Source organism: Chiloscyllium punctatum, chromosome 7 (genome assembly GCF_047496795.1).
Source record: "Chiloscyllium punctatum isolate Juve2018m chromosome 7, sChiPun1.3, whole genome shotgun sequence".
NCBI classification, from domain to species: Eukaryota; Metazoa; Chordata; class Chondrichthyes; order Orectolobiformes; family Hemiscylliidae; genus Chiloscyllium; species Chiloscyllium punctatum.
In genome coordinates this window covers 83,488,328-83,502,443 of record NC_092745.1, presented here as the reverse complement: position 1 = coordinate 83,502,443, position 14,116 = coordinate 83,488,328, and the positions used below count along the sequence as shown (strand labels likewise).

The 14,116-nt window shown below is 39.5% G+C and overlaps 1 protein-coding gene across 7 annotated transcripts in view; it reads right to left on the bottom strand.

Annotated features, from left to right (window-relative positions):
- Positions 1–14,116, bottom strand: part of fggy (FGGY carbohydrate kinase domain containing) — a 364,543-nt gene that overhangs the window by 110,875 nt on the left and 239,552 nt on the right. For all 7 annotated transcript variants that reach the window (XR_011961146.1, XM_072574221.1, XM_072574223.1 and 4 more), the window contains exon 10: positions 13,990–14,093. Coding sequence is in view for 6 of the 7 variants with exons in the window: in XM_072574221.1 (XP_072430322.1) it covers positions 13,990–14,093 (104 nt within the window). In the remaining variant the exon portion in view is untranslated. The remainder of the gene's footprint in view (positions 1–13,989; positions 14,094–14,116) is intronic.

Genomic DNA, 14,116 nt, shown 5'->3' with positions numbered 1-14,116 from the left:
ATTTCGAAGCTCCTTGGATGCTGTCTGAACTGTTGTGCTCTTCCATCACCACTAATCCAGAATCTGGTTTCCAGCATCTGCAGTCATTGTTTTTACCTCATTGAGTATAGGAGTTTGGAAGTCATGTTGTGGCTGTACAGGAGACCGGTGAGGCCAAATTTGGAATAGTGGAGACTGGTACAATTACAACATTTAAAAGGCATCTGGATTGGTATAAGCATAGGAAGGGTTTAGAGGGACATGGGCCAAATGCTGGCAAATGGGACTAGATTATTTTAGGATATCTGGTCAGCATGGGTGAGTTGGACTACAGGTCTGTTTCCATGCTGTACATCTCTATGATTCTATGATAGAAACAATGGGCCCAGCCTTGAAATTTATAAGCAAATCATATTTCAGTTAATTTGCTTTAATAGAACAAGGAGAGAGAAAGCAACATGGACTGATCACAACAAGGTCATAGAAAGTTCCTCTTTTCACCTGTCTCAATCTGAATTTCAGCAAACTAGCATCAGTGAAAAAGAACACTTGGAAAAGCTTCCAATCAAAGGGATCTACAAGCTTCATCCTCCTGAGGAAATAGGACAACAGCCAAACAGTTGGGATTGAGTTTCAATTCATTTTTCATGCAACTCAAAGCTTAAAAAACTGTAAACTGCAATTGTCTTTAACTTTCAAGCTGTACTGATAACACCACCAACCCACCACTACCCCCAACTCACCACCATCTTTGTAAGCTCTTTCCCAACATTTTGTTCGTTGTAAATTGTTATCATATTTTTAGGAAAACTTCACTTTCTTTTATTCAAGAAAACCTTGATTAAATGCAATGCTGCCTCACAGCAACAGGGTCCCAGTTTTGGTTCCAGCCTCAGGTGACTGTCTGTGTGGAGTTTGCACATTCTCCCCGTGTCTGCGTGGGTTTCCTCCAGGTGCTCCGGTTTCCTCCCACAGTCCAAAAATGTGCAGGTCAGGTGAATTGGCCATGCTAAATTGCCCATAGTGTTAGATGCATTAGTCAGAGGGAAATGGGTTTGGGTGGGTTACTCTTCGGAGGGTCGGTGTGGCCTGGTTGGGCCAAAAGGTTTGTTTCCACACTGTAGGGAATCTAATCTAATCTAATCTAAATATGTTTAATTGAATTGTCATAGCTACATGTTGAAAAATTTCAAAAAAAGCTACAAAAATAAGTACTTGTTGCAACTGATTAAGTCAGGCTTTTAAAAAAGGGGACATGTGACCGTCCTTACTAGGTTGTAAGAAATTTGAGGGTTTGGTCTGTACTGAACCCATGGACTAATGAAAGAATTGGGGTGAGGAAACAAATTATTTCTTCAAAAGCTGTTTCAGAGAAAAAGCAACAATGAAAACGTTTTCTTCAGTTTCCAAAATTAAGTGCAAAGATGTCCAAGTTTTATATTAATGCTTTTAACAGGATTAGGAGGAAGTAAGTTATGAAAAATTACATATCCTGTCCATGGAATGATTAAAAGTGATTAAAATACGTAGAGTTCAGTTCCAAAAGAAATCAGAAAATAGAAATTACACAGTGGTTTGCAAACTAACTACAATGAGAAACTGAGGATAACTGAACTCGAAGCAGCAGAAATTAGAAAGAGGAAAGATGAGAAAATAATTCCAGGAATAAAAAGAAAACAGGGAGAAGGGGCAGAAAGGAAAAAAAGAAAAAAAAAATAATTGCAATAAAGTATGAGCAAGAGACAGAATTTAAATTGAGACAGCTTGAGCTGAGAAGAAAATGTGAAGGCAGTTCTGCTGAGGCAACCATATCCAACTCAGATTTAAATGTTGAAATCTTCAAAACTGCACACTTAATCTCTAAATTTGAGCAAGAGGTGGACAATCTGTTTTAACATTTTTGAAAGATTAGCACATCAGTGAAACTGACTAGTTCATTGTTGAGAGACAGAAAATGCTGGAGATCACAGTGGGTCAGGTAGCATCCATGCACAGCTCTGAGAATCACCTAGACCTCAAATGCTAGCTTGTTTTCTTTCCATGGATGCTGCCTGACCTGCTGTGATCTCCAGCACTTTTTTTTGTCTTCATTACAGATTTCGGCAACTATAGTAATTTGCTCCTAGTCCATTGTTGGACATTGCTATTGTGGAGTAGGCTGATTGGGAAATCTCACGTGACTTACTTAGTCTCACCTAAGGAGAATACATAAATGCAAATTTAAGTGCACACCTGTCAATGTCAGAAGTACACAGGTAAAAATTTCATACCTTCACAAAATGGCCTAATCAGAATATGAACATTTTAAGGAGCTCTTTGACCAAAGGGTATGGGTACTTACCTTTGGAGACAAACAATAAGCTTAATCACAAGGAGTTCAAAAATGAACTCCGCGCCCTTTGCAATTTGGATTCATGTTGAGGAACAGAGGATAGCATGGCCCAGTCATGCTGCAATTGTGGCTCACACTATGAGTTAATATACAGACCAATAAATTCAGGGAAGCTGGGGACTGCAAGCAGTCACAAACTAGATAGAGATATGGATAAGTTAATTATCTCAGAGGCAAGTATTACACATGGTGGTGAACCCCTCTGTTAATTAAACTAAACACCCAGAAAAGCTCACCTCACCTCATGAACTCTCAAATTCCACTATTTAAAGAAAATGATATCAATTTATTACTTAACTCTAAAAGTGAACATTAAACAACAACTTTTTTTTTAGATTAGATTAGATTACTTACAACTCTAAGCCCCTCTTTCTCTTAACTGCATATTATCTGCCTCCAACTCTATAACAATATATTGTTCCAATAAAACACTTATTAAAATTAATTTCAAAATTTAATATCAAAAACATACATTAGCTGTCATCTTTGGTGTCTTTCTTCCTTCAGTTGAAGATCTCCCTGGGCCATCTTCTTTCTTTTACTGCAAATATGTTTCATATGAAAAGATACCTTTGATTGAGAGTGTTTCAACTGACAGTTGCTCAGTTGATGGCAGTTACTTTCTCGATGGTAGTTACTCAGTATGACTTTCAAAATGCCTGCTTTTTAATACCCTCAGCATCGGATTGTCTCAGCATCAGATGTTGGCAAACAACAATAAATTCAAAATCTCTTGGGTTAAAAGTATCACGGAGCATAATTTAAAGTGATTGGTGAAATTTGAGTTGTTGTCAAACAGCAATAAACTCTGGTATCTATTTCACAGTCAAATGTTACATATTTTCATTTTTCCACTATACTGAGACTGCTAGCTAGTCATATGACTGGTGCTTGTAAGCTCATAGTGCAAAACAGCATTCACTCTTTCTTAAAGGTACAGTACAAGCCTTCAATTTCATAACACAAGCTGGAAAGAAAAGGGAGACCAGGCTGGGAAGACAGAACTGTTCCTGACCATTAAAAGGAGGGAATCGGATGGGAGAAAGGTGGGAACTGCTGGAAGTGCTTCCACTGCATGAAAGCCAGGTATGAGGGTGGAAAAGAGGTAGGAACCAAGAGAGCTTTGGCAGTCCCAAAGAGTATAAAGCAACCACTAAGATTTGAGCTGATGCAGAAAGGGTCACTCAATTTAAATTGGGCTGAAGTCAAGTCAAATTTGTCTGAAAAAGGCCATGACAGACCTGGAAGGAGTTAAAAGAGCTGGAGCTAGGACAATAGCAAGAGATCAGAAACAGCCAGTAAAAATGGCACAGGATGACTCGTTAAGAATATCTTCATGATAAAATTACCAAATGCCAGTGAATTTCTCAAACAAGACAGAAGAATGGGAAGAATTCAGGGGAGTGTTGCATAACCTGAATATCCACCTGATGACTGTAGTGTATCAGGAAAAGTAGAGAATACCAAGGGAAAACCCACTCCCAAAACAAAGGGAAAAGGGAAGAGTATATACCCCAGTGTAAAAGGAGGTTGGACACGGAATGTATGTGCATGTGTTGTCATTACCAGTTTTATTGATTTGTTCAAGAAATTCTTTCTTGGCTGGAACACTTACTGTGGATAAAATTAAGAAATATTGGTCGAGTTCCATACTCTATGATGTCAGTTGTCGCAATCATAGAAAAAATAGGCCACAATTATTCAACTTTCATTCTTTGACTTTCATATTCATGATTACTGTGCAGCAGAAATGGTTTTACAATGGACACTGTTACCTCAAAAGGCTGCAGTGATCAATTGCCACACCTCACTGGGTTTGCATGCTGTAAATGAAGGCTGGGAATCATCCAAAAAGTTGAAGATTTTAAAAAGAACACAAAGATTCCTCAGTTTACCTGGATTGTAGACCCAGGTTGACAGAACACACAGTCCAAGTTTCTGTATCTAAACAAAATGACTATTTATTACAAACAATTAAACTCAAGCTGCAGATAAACAGTCATGAACCTTCAGCATTTAAACTCTACTAATTAGAACTCTAATCGGCTTACAAACATCCCCTTACATACACATATAGACATAGACATGGAAAATAAAGACATGGGTGTTACATGCAGAGGGAAAGACTCTGAAGGCAGTTGAGTGGTTCCTGAGATGATCCTTATGATGCCTCTGCTAGTTAGAATGCTGCTTCTCTCCACAGAATTATAGAGAGCTAGAGCAGAGAAAAAAAACTTTGACCCAGCGAGAATGCAACAGGTAAAAACAACCACTTAACTATTCTAGTCGCACTTTCGAGAACTTGGTCCATAACCCTGTATGCCTTAGCATTGCATATCCAAGTCTAAATACTTCTTAAAGTATTTAGCAGTGAGCTCCAGATTTCCACTACCCTCTGTGTGAAAAAGATTTTCCTCACATCACCTCTTTACCTTAAATCCATACCCCCTCGTGTACACTTCCATTGGTTCCCTAAGGTAGTAGGACAGGTAGGTAAAGTGGCTAAGAAGGCATTTGGGATATTTGCCTTTATTAGTGGAGGCATAAAGTTTAAGAGCAAGTAGGTTATAAGAACTAGAGCAGGAATAGAACATAGAACATTACAATGCAATACAGGCCCTTCAGCCCTCGATGTTGCGCTGACCTGTGATACCAATCTGAAGCCCATCTAACCTATACTACTCTGTTATCATCCATATGTTTATCCAATGAACATTTAAATGCCCTTAAAGTTGGCAGGTCTACTATTGTAGCAATCAGGGCATTCCATGCCCTTACTAATCTGAGTAAAGAACCTACCTCTGACAACTGTCCTATATCTATCACCTCTCAATTTAAAGCTATGTCCCCTCGTGCTAGCCATCATCATCTGAGATAAAAGACTCTCACTGTCCATCCTATCTAATTCTCTGATCATCTTGTATGTCTCTATTAAGTAGCCTCTTAACTTTCTTCTCGCTAACGAAAACAGCTTCAAGTCTCTCAGCCTTTCCTCATAAGACCTTCCTTCCATACCAAGCAACATCCTGGTAAATCTCCTTTGCACCTTTTCCAAAGCTTCCACATCCTTCCTATAATGTAGTGACCAGTGCAGCCACACCAGAGTTTAGTACAGCTGCAACATGACCTCATGGCTCCGAAACGCAATCCCTCTATCAATAAAAGCTAACACACCATATGCCTTCTTAACAACCCTATCAACGTGGTTGACAACCTTCAGGGATCTATGCACAGAGAAAGTGAGACCTTTCTGCTCATCTACACTACCAAGATTCGTACTATTAGCCAAGTATTCTGTATTTCTGTGACTCCATCCTGTTATTTCACACTTTTCCACATTAAACTCCATCTGCCACCTCTCAGCCGAGCTCTGCAGCTTATCTATGTCCCTTTGTCACCTGCAACATCTTTCTGCACTGTCCACAACTCCACTGACATTAGTGTCATCCGCAAATTTACTAACTCATCCTTCTACACCCTCATCCAGGTCATTTATGAAAATGTCAAAGACAGTGGACCCAAAACTGATCCTTGCAGAACACAACTAGTAACTGAACTCCACGACGAACATCTCCCATCAACGACCATCCTCTGTCTTCTTTCAGCTAGCCAATTTCTGATCCAAACCGCTAAATCACCCTCAATCCCATGCCTCCATATTTTCTGCAATAGCCTACTGTGGGGAACCTTATCAAACACCTTACTGAAATCCATATACAACACATTGCCCACTTTACCCACATCCAACTGTTTGATCACCTTCTCAAAGAACTCAATAAGGTTTCTGAGGCACGACCTATCCTCCACAAAACCGTGTTGACAATCCCTAATCAAAGTATTCTTTTCTAGATGATTATAAATCCTATCTCTTGTAATCCTTTCCAACACTTTACTCACAACCAAAGTAAAACTCACTGGTCTATAGTTACCATGGTTGTCTCTACTCCTCTTCTTGAACAAGGGAGCAGCATTTACTATTCTCCAGTCTTCTGGCACTATTCCTGTAGATAATGACGTCATAAAGATCAAAACCAAAGGCTTTGTAATCTCCTCCCACCTTCCCAGAGAATCCTAGGATAAATCCCAATTGGCCCAGGAGTCTTATCTATTTTCACACTTTCCAGAATTGCTAACATCTCCTCCTTGTGAACTTCAATGCTGTCTAGTCTAAGAGCCTGTATCTCAATATTCTCCTTGACAACACTGTCTTTTTCCTGTGTGAATACTGATGAAAAGCATCCATTTAGTGCCTCTCCTATCTCTAGGGACTCCATGCACGACGTCTTACTTCTCTCCTTTACTGGCCCTACTCTTACTTGAGTCATTCTTTTATTCCTGACATATTTACGTAAAGCTTTAGGACTTCTCGTGTCCCCTTCTGATTTTTCGTAGCTCTCTCTTTAGGTCTCCTAACTGAGCCTTCATGTCTTAGGTTTACATAAGCCTCCTTCTTCCTCTTGACAAGAGATTCAACTTCTTTAGTAAATCACTGTTCCCTGCCTCGACCATTTCCTCCCTGTTTGACAAGTACATACTTGTCAAGGGCATGCAGTAGCTGTTCCTTGAACAAACTCCACATTTCAATTGAACCCATTCCCTGCAGTTTCTTTCCCCATCCTATGCATCCTAAATCTTGCCTGATTGCATGGTTATTTGAATAGGTAGTTCAGCCCTCTTGAGCCTGATCCACCATTTAATATTATCATGACTGATCTTATCTCGGCCTCAACCCCACTTTCCTGCCTGCTCTCCTTTACCCTTTAACCCATTCCTAACTAAAAGTCTGCCTATCTCCTCTTTAAATTTACTCAATGTCCTGGCATCCACTGCACTCTGGAGTAGTGAATTTCATAGATTCAGGCCCCTTTGAGGGAAATAACTTTTCAGCTGTTTTAAATCTGATATCATCTCTCATAAATCAGGACCTCCCATTCTAGCTGGCCCCACATGAAGAAGTGTCCTCTCTACAAATACTTTGTCAATCCCTTTTTGTATATTTTATACTTCAGTTATGTTAGAACGGTTTAAAAGTTGGTGAGGCCACAGCTGGAGTGTTATGTACAGTTATAGCAGGTATTTGACTGCACTAGAGAGAGCGCAGAGATTTACCAGGATGTTACTTCGGCTGTAAAGTTTTAGTTATGAAGAGAGATTGGGCTGTTTTCCAGGAGACGGAGGGGCTCATGACTGAGATGCTCAAAATTATGAGGGGCATAGATAGGCATAGCAATAAATTCTGTGTCTTACGATCTTAAACTCCACAACCACCCTATGAAGGTGCAGCGCTCAGAAAGCAAGTGCTTCCAAATGGTTTTGATCTTTATGACGTCATTGTCTACAGGAATAGTGCCAGAAGACTGGAGAATAGCAAATGCTGTTCCCTTGTTCAAGAAGAGGAGTAGAGACAATCGTGGTAACTATAGACCAGTGAGTTTTACTTTGGTTGTGAGTAAAGTGTTGGACTATAACCTGGTGTTGTGTTATTTTTAACTTTGTAGACCCCAGTCCAACACCGGCATCTCCAAATTATAGATAGGATAGACAGTATGATACTTTTCCTGTTGGTGGAGGAATACTTTCAGTATCTCCACTCAGGACCTTATCAAAAGCCTTGCTGAAGTGCTTTCGACTACATAAAATGCATTGAACTCATCGACATACCTGTTTACCTCTTGGAAAAATTCAATAAAGTTGGTCAAACATGAACCCTGCCTAGAACAGTTTGGAAGAAGGGTCACTGGACCCTAAATGTTAACTTTTTAGATTACATTACATTACAGCGTGGAAACAGGCCCTTCGGCCCAACAAGTCCACACCGACCTGCCGAAGCACAACCCACCCATGCCCGTACATTTACCCCTTACCAAACACTACGGGCAACTTAGCATGGCCAATCCACCTGGCCTGCACATCTTTGGACTGTGGGAGGAAACCGGAGCACCCGGAGAAAACCCACGCAGACATGGGGAGAACGTGCAAACTCCACACAGTCAGTCGCCTGAGGCAGGAATTGAACCCGGGTCTCAGGCGCTGTGAGGCAGCAGTGCTAACCACTGTGCCACCGTGCTGCAGGCCGCCCGCTGCTGCAGCCGCCCGTCTCTTGGTTCGTCCTTGGCCTTAAGTGGCCGGTGGGGCGTTTGTTTTCTCTCCAAGACGCTGCCAGACCTGCTGAACTTTCCAGCAATTTCTGTTTTTGCTTCTGATTTCCCACATCCGCAACTTTTTTTTGGCAAAACCTCTGTTGACTGAGAATCTTTAGCACTCCTTAAGTGATAAGCACTTGGGGCTTAGGTTTCACACTTGCAACTCGAAGATTCTGAAAAAAACCACTATTAATTGCAATTGTCATTACCTCTTGTCCGTACCAGGTATCCTGCTAATAACGTCCATATAAGCTCATATCCTGTGTTTTGTCTGTATACTTGACATCACATCTTACTATATTTTTAAGGTAAAACAACTCCACTCCCCCTCATTCAAGAAAATCTTGGAATTGGCTCTCCTTCATTTTGATCTGGTTAGCTAAGCTTAACTGAAACAGGATAGCTCTGTGTTAAAAAGGGAAAGCAGAGGGTGGCCTTGTATCCTCCTCACTTTACTGCAAAAAAAGTAATCCCATTAAATATTTTTACTTCTTAAAAAAAATTCTCCTCAATTTTATTATGAAAGTGGTTAAAATGGAATATCATATTTTGCATCATCTGATTTTAATACCTGAGACCTTTCATAGGCTAAACTAGTATTAATCTTGAGATGATTTAAGATGGCTGCAATATTCACCTGACCACAGGTTGAGCTAGTGCATGGAATCATCAATAAATAAGGCACAATCTAAACTGAAATTAATATGTCATCAATTACTGAAACCAGTCACTCAGATTTGTATCTCCTGTTTAATTTTAAACCTTTCTGGACGTTTCACATATTAGGCTGAAAGTCACTTGCAGTTTATCCAGCCAGGGAGAAAACAATTAAGCTATACATGGAAACACACAAATTAACTTTATATCATAGAATCCCTAAAGTGTGGGAGCAGGCTATTTAGCTCATGAGATCATACTGACCCTCTGAATGTCATCCCACCCACACCATCTCTGTACTTCATATGGCTAAACCACTAGCCTGCATATCCCTGGACACTATTTTTAGCATGGCTAATCCACCTAACCTGCACTAGGAAACTGGAGCAGCCACAGGAAACCCAAGCAGACACGGGGTTAACATGCAAACTCCATACAGACAGTCACTCAAGACTGGAATCGAACCCAGGTCTCTGGCACTGTGAGTAGCAATGCTAATCACTGAGCACTGTGGCACCCCAACATCAGGCAATTGTATTTAGACACAGCAGACAGAAGAATGAGAAATTCATAACAGCTGAACTGAAACTTGCTGTTTCTCAATCTGTTCTTCTCTCAACCTCTTAGATGACAATGTCCAGTGAAAAACAAAACAAAAAAAAAACTGAGAACGCAATAATATCTACAAATTTTGTTATTGCAGTGAATACAAATCAACGACTGTGGTTTGAGGTTATAACTAACATCTCAAGGACTCTAAGGACTTTTTAATTGCATACTCTTGATGTGCCCTTTACGTGTGTGTGTGTGTTCATAGTAAGGAATGAAATTCCTCTTTCTCCACTCAAGAAAATCTTGTAGTGCCTCCTTCACCTTTGGACTAACAGACTGTCATTTAATCGAAGTATAATATCGCTCCAATCTAAAAACAATTTAAAACTCTTTGTTGCAGCCACCCAAGGCAGTAAAAAGAGGGGAGCCAATTCATTTCCTCACCTGATCATAAGAGCATGTAAAAAAGATGGGCATAATATTATTGGATGAACTTTGAAATCGTGCCATTGGATCTGTTTTTGAGTGGAGCTCAGCATTATTGCAACAAGCATTATTTGAAATTATAGAAGGTCTTTCGTTATTGTAATGAAATAGACCATCAAAGACAATTAGTATGAACCTTCATAAAATTGAAAAAAAACTATTTCCTTGAAAACAGAGACTCAAATGATCAGTCCTGGCAAAGGTCACATTTTCTCTTTATTTGTTGACAAAATAAGTAATTTTAATCCAATTGAAAGGCTTATGTGAAGGGCCAACATTCTATGGTTGACAATTACAATGGTGCCAAACATAATGGCTAAGGGAAATTAAACATTTTAAAAAGTAATGTTTGTATGATGTCAATCTCAGATGTTAAAACTTTCCTGATTATAAGACTGAACAAGTAAGGTGTACTCAAGCTGTATCCTGTTGGTTGCAGCAAATCTCTAGCAGGACACATTAATCGCAGTGTTATGCACAGGAAAAATACAAATTCATTGGGTTAAGGAGTGTGTTTCATTTCATGTGCAAATTGAGCAAAATGTGACTACTACCTCTGCCAACAGTAATACTGCGACAATACTCAAAAGCTATAAGTTGTGTATGTGGGGTAAATTTAATTGAAAGAGGAAACCATATCTTATATTGCAGTCACTTGAACTGAAAACAATTTTGCAATGTAAATGTAAGGGTGCAGTAGTGCATGGCAAGTATGCTAATCTACTGTGGTGAGATATTTTGAGTATGCTCTGTACCAAATATATAGCATTAATGAGTAAGACACTCATACCCTAAATAAAAAGCATTAATAAACACTCAAGTGCACAGATTTACTGAGCTCTAACATCACAAGATTTGTTCATGCATCTCATTAGTAAAATTCATTTTTGAATATCTGTTATTTCAGTTAGTACAGAATTTTATTTGTATTCTCACAATGAAGTAGATTGGTCAATTCTTAAAAAAAAGTTCCTCTCCATAGCTCATCTTACAGAGGTGTTATTCTTGGGGATGCACTAAAGCTATGTACACTTGAAGCTGATCTAAGTAGAGGGCTGAATATCAAGTTCTACCTGATCCAGAGGTATGTAATAACATCTCTGAACAGGTTGATTAGAAAATATACATCAGCACAATTAAGGGCTCTTGTGGGTGCTGTGGTAATGTCCGAACCTATGAGTCAGGTTCCACCTGCTCTAGATGTATGCCATAACACATTAAAAATATCCATCAGTATGATCAGATAGGTCTCTCATTGCAGTAGATTAATTCCAAGCAGTTACTATCATTACCATCAGACATTTTGAAACAAAACATGACCACCTTGAATTGCTGCATTTTGAAAATTTGAATGTTTAACATTAAAAGTCTCAGTTAAAGTCTGTCCCATAATCAAGATTGTTTTCATTTTGACAGTTGATAGTATTTAATAAGAAGCCACAAGGATCGGTGCTGGGTCCCCTGCTTTTCATCATTTATATAAATGATTTGGATGTAAACATAGGAAGTATAGTTAGTAAGTTTACATTTGACACCAAAATTGGAGGTGTAGTGGACAGCAAAGAAGGCTACCTCAGAGTACAATGGGATCTTGATCAGATGGGCCAATGGGCTGAGGAATGGCAAAATGAGTTTAATTTAGATGAATGTGAGGTGCTGCATTTTGGAAAGGCAAACCAGGGCAGGACATAGAAAATTAATGGTAAGGTCTTGGGAGTGTAGCTGAACAAAGACATCTTGGAGTGCAGGTTCATAGTTCCTTGAGAGTCACAGGTGGATAGGATAGTGAAGAAGGTATTTGGTATGCATTTCTATATTGGTGAGAGCATTGAGTATAGGAGTTGGGAGATCATGTTGTGGCTGTACAGACATTGGTTAGGTCGCTTTCAGAATATTGTGTGCAATTCTGGTCTCCTTCCTATCAGAAGGACATTGTTAAAAGGGTTCAGAAAAGATTTACAAGGATATTATCAGGGTTGGAGGGTTGAAGCTAGAGGGAGGGGCTGATTAGGCTGAGGCTGTTTTCCCTGGAGCATTGGAGGCTGACCGGTGACCTCACAGAAATTTATAAAGTCATTGGGGAATGGATAGGGTAAATAGACAAAGTATTATCCCTGGGGTGGGGGAGTCCAGAACTAGAGGGCATAGATTTAAGGTTAGAGGGGAAAGATTTAAAAGGGACCTAAGGGGCAACTTTTTCATGCATAGGTTAATGCATGCATGGAATGAGCTGCCAGAAAAAGCGGTGGAGGCTGGTACAGTTACAACATTTAAAAGGAACCTGCATGGGTATATGAATAGGAAGGGTTCAGAGTGAAATGGGCCAAGAGCTGGCAAATGGGACTAGATTAATTTAGGATATCTGGTCGGCATGGATGAGTTGCACCGAAGAGTCTGTTTCCATGCTGTACATCTCTATGACTCTAATAAACTACCAGCCAGAATCTAACATCAAAATAATAAGAAGATTTTCCAAGATGAGATTTTGAATTGCAAAAATGCCAGCTCACTGGCTAACTCACCATTCAAAACCTTGTTCAACACAACGTTTCTGTACTTACATGATGCTCACAAGCTTAGTCAACTTTGTACTAGCAGACAAGTACCCCAAGTTCACACCACTATAAATATTTCAATACATTGTCAATATATTAGCAAAGATGTAATGCACAATCTGTGCAGCATCAAGTGCCTCTGACAGAAACTTTCAGATTTCTACATATATGTCCAGATGCTGAAGGCTGTTCCCCACTTTTCTCAAGAAGAAGGGTGAGTACTATTAGATTCATTGTTCTTCCCAATGCATTATAGAACCATGATCAACAAGTTTTAACAGGTAATGAGGTATTATTTTCAGCTCAAGGGTTAATTAATTATACAATGAAAATACCTGTTGCACTGCTGAAATGTGACGCCATCAGCTCAATTTTCACTTTTTGGACACAAAACATGAACCAGGATTGTTTTTTGGTTTTCAACAATCCCTGGGGTCAACAGTTACCTTTTGGGATTTTGATTAGGGCATCCTGTTGACTGTCATGGAGACAGGTTCCCTTCCTGATGGTGGTGGACAGCCTCTCAAAGCTGGACAGCTTATTTGAGACCTTCCAACTGCAGAGGAGTACCCATTGCAACAAATGGCAAATAATAAGGAGGGCTCTTCAACGTCAAGAAGGTGCCCTTTCAGTCGCTTCTTTTAAAAAAGTAGTCACAGAATATGCAGTCTGACCATTACTTTTGGGAGCAGCCTCCAGCTGTTCTTCATTTAAAGTCACTCTTTATTTATACATGGAGAGTCCTTGGCTTCCTCAGAGACAGCTCTCAGAGTGAGCAGAACCTCTGATATTCCATTTATATCTGTCAGCCAGGTCTCTCTGATTGCACCAGATTAACAGCCCCAGTCAAGGAATTCAAGTTCCTTTGAGGTCCACCTGGCTGTCTTAATTACAGACACATGCATCTATTTGGGAATTGAGTTTATTTCATTTAATTGTTTTCATAAGATTTTGGGATCCCAGTTTAAGAAACACAACAGAAACCTTTCATGAACATTTCTCGTGTAATATGCCTGTAATCACAATCTTAAACCTCAGATTCGTATCGTAACCATAACATAATTTCAACATACTTGAATTAAGCAACTCGATAATAATTAAAATGGGAAATTTAACCATTGTTGTCTCTTTTACTTCTTCAGTAACAATTTATATACTGCACTACTCATTTAAACAATTGACGAATTATTGCCTTCCATTTTGAAACATTGTTGAAAATTCTTACCCCCATATGGCAAGACGATGTTCCACAGATGATAGCTAACCTTGATGTGATTGGTGTATTCTCACATGGCAAGTTGGACCCTTTTACATCAGCCCCAATCAAACCTAGGAAAAACACAGTCTCTTGA